Consider the following 7,317-nt stretch of genomic DNA (forward strand, 5'->3'; position numbering starts at 1 on the left):
GCTTGAGGCTGTCGGTCGTAACGCCGATGATGCAACCATGCTTAGGTGCATAGATTAAGCGGAAGAGAAAACAATCGAGCTCTACGATCGATATAGGTGTGCCGAGTCGCTAGGCATGCCGGCGAAACGCTGTTCGAATGAAGCTGGAGGCTCGAAGCTATGCGAGAGTGCCGCTCGAGGAAAGGTATTACTTGATCGACCAACGAATGGTGAGCCTAGTCGAACAGTACCTTTACTTTGAACATCTGCTGGCACGGCAGGCGAAGTCTGAGCTGGGCTAGGCATAGCAGATCCGGCGTGTGCGAACGGGTTGAACCCTGACGGGTCGTTGACTAGAGGTAGTCGCCGGGCACCTTCCATCATGTCGCCCAAGCTGAAGCCACGGCTCCTTACACGACGATGGCTTGACTCGGCTGGTGCCCCAAATATCTCGTTGACAAAGCTCTCTCCACGGTTCCGTGCTCTATCTTCGAAGCTGTTGTGAAGCGCGCGTCGCTTGAACACCCTCGACTTGGGTCGAGGCGCGTGCAGTTGAAAAGGTGAGCCGAGACGTGGTGTTTGGGAAGAGGATGACTGCGCGTGCCACGTTCGCGCGTTGCTCTGGTTCATCTTGCTGTTGGTAGACTCAGACCTCGCATGGAATGGTGAGCCTAGCACGTTGCCCAATCCCAGACCGATATGGAGCGACTGCGACTTCTGGTGAGCAGAAGAACGCGCACTTGACCATGTTCGCGGCGACGGTCTCGGTGTTATATCCTTGGTAAGTTGCGACAACGGGTTACCCAACTGCATCGATGCTGCGGTGCTTGTAGCCAGCGACAGATTCATGTCCCTTGTAGAAAAGCTAGCAGAGCCGAACGGCGAGGACAACGGTTGCTGTTCTTGTTGCTGTGGTTGCGTCTGTTGCATCGGTTGCATCGGTTGCGGCTCTGGCTCAGGTGGAGGAGAGGATTGTAGCGGCGAAGGCGATCGACGAAGCATACGCTGATAGTGTGCAGACAGAGTCGGCTTCTGCTTGGCCAAGTCTCGTAGTCGCTTTCGACATTGCTTCTCGCTAGGGAAGCGGGTTGATGACTTGCTTGACAGAGTGATAGGTGTGTTGTTGCCACTCCTTATCGATCTTAGGGCACTTGGTGTACCAGTCAGGGGGTGGGATTGTGGGGTCGCGTGCAGGCCAGTGCGAGTGTGCTTTGGGCCCTTCCAGGTCTTGCGGGCCATCCTCGCCACGCGATGGCATACTCCATTCGGGGGAGTCGTGCTCGGCAGAGCCTTGAACGGCGTCACTGTAGGATCTTGGAGATACTTCATGTAAGTCATCCACAAGTGGTGATCCATTTCTTGGTTGAAGGATGCTCTCAATCTTAGCTTCTTAGCAGGGCGAGGTTGTGGGGTAGCCATCGAAGGCAAGGCCGGACGTTGAGACTTGTTCGTGAGTGGGCAGAACGCGAAGGGATCTGATGATTCGTCTTCTAGACTGGTGCAGCTGCCGCTTCGCGACATGAATGATCCAATGCTATCGCACGACGAGACAGACGAGTCTGAGAAGCCCGACGAAGAGGTAGGTCTGCTTGATGATTCACTCTGACTGACATGTGGGACGTCAGACCAGTCCTGAGGTCCTTCGTAGTGGCTGATGGTTCTCATCTGCGCAACAGGAGTCTTGGGCGGAGAGAGGATACGACTGAAGCCGAATCCTGGAGACAGGAACGCGTCGTTTTGTGGCAGTGAGTATGGTGGCAGATCGCTCGAAGTTTCGGACATGATCTCGGGGGCCTCAATGGTTGGGATAGGTTGCTGGTCCATGACTGCGTCCATGCTGTCGTGGTTCAAGGCCATGGTGGCTCGGCGACGACGGACCTTGAGTACTTGTCGAGGCGGCGGCGGCGGTTGCAGCTGTTCGGGCTGTGGCTCTGGCTCGGGTGTCTGTGGAGCCGGGCCGTCACGGTAATGGAACATGAAGTTCCTTGGTAAAGTAGTAGATAGGTTGGGGCGTTCGGCGTCCATGTTGCTAACGTATTGAGATGACCGGGATGTCGGGTGTTTCAGGATACGGTCGTCTTTGACCACACCAAGAGGTCAATCTCAAAGAAAGTGCAAGGAGGCACGACAGTTCAGGCACGACAAACGATTAATGCATCCAGTTGGAGCGTGGTCCGATTGTTGTCGGGTTGGTTTGATTATGCAGGGCGGTAGGTTCGATATGGCGCGGGTCCCAGCAGCTGTTTGGTACTGTGCGAACGCGACAGTGCGGCTGCAGGGAGGTTACACGTGCAATCAGGATCGAGTGCGGCTTGATAAAGCGAGCGTACTATCGCAAGGCGTCGCGCACTTTTAGATGCAGTGGCAACGGGCGTTTTCAGTGTTGCAGAAGCTCTACAGCCGAGGACAATGCACAAGTGGTCCTTGTGGTGAGGATGGCGCGTAGCTCCAAGTCGCGACAACAGCTTGCAACTGGCGAAAACGCGATTAGCAAAAGTCGAAGACGACGCGCAAAGGTCCAGAGACGGGTGCGAAGACGCGTGGATTATCGTAAAGGTGGATGATGGCGGGTTTTTGGCAAAATATGGGAGTCGTGGGTCGCGGTGAACGGTCCGGGTGCGTGGGCGGAAGGGAAGTGGGCGCCTTATTCCGCGTCCATGGAATGCGCAAGCGAAAGTCAAGATTCGTGAAAGACGTAAAGGAAACGGTCGTCAGGAAGTCGCGTGGCGCGCACGGGAGTGCGACGGGCGAGGTCGGCTCGGGATGGTCGTGAAAGTCGTGATGGTGAAGGTGATGTGCGGTGAGGTTCGCAAAAGTCGGCTGACGGTTGCTGCCCGGCTAGTGCGAGACAGCGGACGGGCTTAGACCAAGATCGTCGATAGAACCTCTGCAAACCCACCAAGTGCCCCGAGCCCCATACAAAATCAAACACTTCTCGTCCAACACTTTTTTTCAAGTCGCCCACATGAGGCGGCATGCGCTTCTGTGCCTTGGTCTGCGCACTACTCTGCCCCTTGTGCTTCCACACACCACGTGAAGCTGTTGCCGCAGACTCTCGATAACGAAACTGACGCGTTTCGACGCGCTCATTTCTCCCGGCCTAACCGCATCCAAGCTGCCATGGTCTGTGCAGTCATACCTTGACCGTGGCGCTCTTTTCGACGGCGGCCCCTGCATAGAGGCCTTGTTTTTCTGCAAGCACGAACACATGTCACGACTTTTCCATCCAGTCTCCCGCTGCCAACTCGCTGCAAGCTTGTGGGCGGTCTCGCCGCTCGCATAACGGCCACTCCCCGTTGTCTTTTGCTTTTCCTCCCCACTTCACCACATACACTTCTTCTGCACCGTCGTCGACTTGAACGAGCGACGACCAGCAGAAACCTGCCACCTATGCGCTACGCGACACACTACGCACGGCCAATGCCACACTGGAGAACCCCAATTCGCTACGACTCTAACCCTCTTCTCCACAGTGGAGCGTGGGCCTCTGCTTTACAACACAACAAATGCACGAGTCATTACTACATGGCTGGTCCATAGCCAACGCTTCGAGTCCTCTGGTGCATCGCACTATATGGCACGTCCCAATCAAAACCTGTTTCCCTCTAATACTGTGTTCTTTGCTGTCCGCGCCGCTGTTGAATTGACCCTGACAAGTTCGATCCCGTTTTATGCCCGCCCGGAGTTGGTGTGCCGCAACGTTATGTGCATACCGCGCTTGGCTGCGAAAAGGGTCTGGATCGGCTGCAGCTCGTCACACACCAATATCTAGCTATCCCGATATGCACGTGTCTTGCTCGATTCGGAAATACTGTCGACCAACAGTTCTGGGTTTTGATGTTTCATTGGCTGGATTTTGCTTTATTAAAGACTGCCGAGCGCCCTGAGGGTCTCAAAGTGGCTCCAGCCGCTCAACACAGCACGAGGCCTAAAATGCAGCCCGTTCTAGGAAGACCATGGGCTTACTATGTGCATCCAACATCTTCAATAGTCGAGAATGCGGGGGCGTCATGCGCTTGCGAACATTATCGCAGCCCACTCACGTTGCCGAAAGACATGAGGCGATCATCGAGCATAATCAGCGAATCGGCTAATGAGGTCACGCTCTGCGACGTTTACGCCGCGCGTTAAAATGGCATATCTGTGTTAAATTGCATTAACCTGTGAAGAGAACATTGAGTCAAATGGAGAAGTCCCATGAGGTTCATATATTTTGAATTTTTGAAAGTCAAGAATGGTATAATGTCTGTTTCATACAGGTTTCTGCCATCGTGCAAGCCATGTCATTGCATCAATTCTCACCTACTGTTCACGTCCCATATAAGCATCTATCTAAAGACCAAGAGCCGAGTTAAACGCATCTGCAGCAGCCTGACCTGTCAGTCCCGAAGCGGCAGACGCAGCATCATCACAGGTGCTGACAGCTGCTGCGTCTACGTCGCACTTGTTGGACATCTGTGAGCAGATGAATTGTGAGATGATGTCAATCTTCTGAGCAGACCCGTGGTTGAAGGTGCTCAGATCAGTGGGCTCGAAAGCCTCCTCCTGACGGCCATCCGAAGGAATACCAAAGGTGATGGTGGGGTCGCAGTTGCCGAAGGCGGCGGCACCAGAGGCAGCAGCGTTACCTGAGGCAGCGTTTCCGGAGGCAGCGTTTCCGGAGGCAGCGTTGCCAGCGGCAGCATTGTTGTTGTTACCAGCATTTGCGTTGTTGTTACCAGCATTTGCGTTGTTGTTACCAGCATTTGCGTTGTTGTTACCAGCATTTGCGTTGTTGTTACCAGCATTTGCGTTGTTGTTACCAGCATTGGCGTTGTTACCGGCGTTGGCATTGTTACCAGCGTTGGCATTGTTGTTACCAGCGTTGGCATTGTTGTTACCAGCGTTGTTGTTGCCAGCAGCAGCATTACCAGCTGCGGCAGTGCCGTTACCAGCAGCTCCACTGACACCAGCGACCGCAGCAGTAATCTCATCCTCGGTGAGATCATCGACACGAAGGTTCTGGGTGTTGATGCATCCTGCATCGTCAGTGTCGACGTCGCAGGTGTTGCCGGCACCGGTCGGGTCGCCAATCTCTCCAGGCGCGAAGGTTGAAGCTTCGTTGGCCATGGATGGATCACCACCGACTGAGGCGATCTGGCGAGCGAGCTCTTCGGCAATCTGCTTGTTGAGTGCCTGGGCGCCATCACTGGCAGGATCCTGATGCTGCTGGAGCGCAGCAATCTCAGGGTTGACGGCCTTGATGGATTGGCAAGGAGCAGAGGCCAGACCGACGGAGCCAGTGTTTCGTTCCAAAGTACGGTAGATGAGAGCCATGGTCATGCCCGCGACATCACCAGCCTCCTTGGCATTGGTGAAGGCCTGGTCAGCTACAGCTTGCTGAAGACAGTCTATTGGTAGTTAGTTTGATGAAGCTTATATGCTGCGTTGCAAACAACTTACCCGTATCGGCGATGTCTCCGGCACCCTCTGCAGCAGCCTTGGCTCCAAGGAGAGCAAAGACACTATCTTGAATGTTGTCCGGATTGTTCTGCTGAAGCAGGTCGTTGACAGCAAGGTTAACGTTGCGGTGAGCGTGTTCCTGAGGAACCTCACGCTTGGTCATAAGGGTCGGGCGGGCAGCCGCGACACCAATGAGTGTAAGAGCGATGACGGAGTTCTTCATGATGAATTCTTGTATCGTTTCTTTCGGTCGTGATCGTGAATAATAAACAAGAATAGGGTCTTAGTAGGATATATAACGAAAGTGGGCCGGCCTATCGATTCTCCAGGAACGATGAAAAGAAGGATAACGAAGTGAACGACTCGAAAGACGATGAATGAAAGACGTGCGTAGATGTATGCTGATGATACTTTTCCATGCAGCGCAAGGCATTGTGCCTTATATACAACCTAAGTCCTACCAGCTATGCTATGGAGTCCTGCGCTTGAAGCGTTGCCTGACACCTGTCAAGCAAGCCGCCGTAGCGGGAGCCGCCAGAGCTGACCGTGCATAGAAGCAGAACTGCATGAAAGCTACCCCTGGATGGAAGGTGAAGTCCCTTCGAAGTCGCTGCCGTGCAGCCTCGCGATGGTGGCGATGGCTCGCTAACCTTGTGAGGCGCGGAGGGCCGCTATGAGTGGATCCGCGCTAAGACTTTTGGGATTCCTTGCGTGCCTGGGTGAGACGTTGGCGACTCTTCGGAACGTCGTCTGCTTCATCAACCCCATCAACCACGTTGCTGCCTGGAGATCACGGCACATTTGTGTGAGGACGTCGCGCGCAAGTCGAAAACGTACTCTGCGCGTCGCAAACATGCTTCATCTCGGCGGCGCGCCCTCGCTTGCCTCCAGAACGCGCGCATCAATCCTTTGAGCGCGACGGTATTGACATGATCACCAGCTAGCTGAATCGCTTTTCCACAGGAGCGCTCGCGACCGTCGTGATAGAACAGCCTCTTTGTACATGCCGTCTCGCCCCCTACCTCGGCCCTTTTACGACCTCCGCACCGGCCCGTCGCATTCAGAGCACGATTAGACACCTTCAAGCGGGCAGAGGGGCCTTCCAGACGAACAATGGCAAACGATTCATTGTAGTACGAGCCACGGCATACGCTACGTGTATCATCAGAGCTACGGTTCACCATGGAAGCAGGCCTTCGTAGCCGAGATTGACCATCTGCAGCCGGCATTTCATCATGAATGCTATGCAGCTGGTATTCGGAATGTCGTGTTTCCGACAAGCGACCGGTAACCTATGGGTATAAAACAATACCACGCCCATATGCCTTGTATGTTAGGGTAGCCTTGTTGCGTTCTGTTGCGTTCTATTGCGTCATGGGCAATCTCCCGTGTGTTTTGGTACTGAGACGAGTCTGATAGCATCTGGTCGTATTACGCGCTCGCAACGTCGAACGTCTCAGATGACTCAATCCTGGGCAACATGATCTACTTCCAGGGTGCAGCCACAGCTTGAGTCTCAAAACGCTTTCGAAGCACTGTAGCCACATCATTGAGACCGTATACTCACGGGGTTCAGATCAAGTTCTCAAGACATTCCTGCCAGACGTACTGAATTGCGTCCCACCGCTGCCAGAGCTACTACGCATCCAAGCGAAGATTTCGTTCCTCCTAGGCTATAGGTCGTCTTATAAGAAACAATAGAAACGGCTGACCTGTGTGGTTCTCGACATTGTTGTTGCTTGTTGCTAGTGTCGCATCCTCCGCTCCATCGCGAACCTCCTCGAAAAGACCCACACCCACTCGAGACGAACTGTATGCAACCGGTCAACACACGGGCATCAGGCACCCTGTGGCTCACCCTTTTCGTTACTACCTCGCTGAGGCTGCATCGAAGTT

General features: G+C 54.2%; 2 protein-coding genes across 2 annotated transcripts; both read right to left on the reverse strand.

Annotated features, from left to right (window-relative positions):
• Window positions 1-81: 81 nt before the first annotated feature.
• Window positions 82-2,004, reverse strand: AA0111_g2557 (hypothetical protein; the record flags this gene model as incomplete). Its single annotated transcript, XM_028648341.1, has 1 exon — window positions 82-2,004. One exon carries the CDS (start codon window positions 2,002-2,004, stop codon window positions 82-84), a length of 1,923 nt encoding a protein of 640 aa, XP_028510226.1.
• Window positions 2,005-4,311: 2,307 nt separating this feature from the next.
• AA0111_g2558 (hypothetical protein) lies at window positions 4,312-5,644 on the reverse strand (the record flags this gene model as incomplete). The annotated part of the gene is made up of 2 exons (XM_028648342.1): window positions 4,312-5,369; window positions 5,422-5,644. 2 exons carry the CDS (start codon window positions 5,642-5,644, stop codon window positions 4,312-4,314), a joined length of 1,281 nt encoding a protein of 426 aa, XP_028510219.1.
• Window positions 5,645-7,317: the final 1,673 nt, after the last annotated feature.

Source organism: Alternaria arborescens (assembly GCF_004154835.1).
Source record: "Alternaria arborescens strain FERA 675 chromosome Unknown contig_4, whole genome shotgun sequence".
Classification (NCBI taxonomy): Eukaryota; Fungi; Ascomycota; class Dothideomycetes; order Pleosporales; family Pleosporaceae; genus Alternaria; species Alternaria arborescens.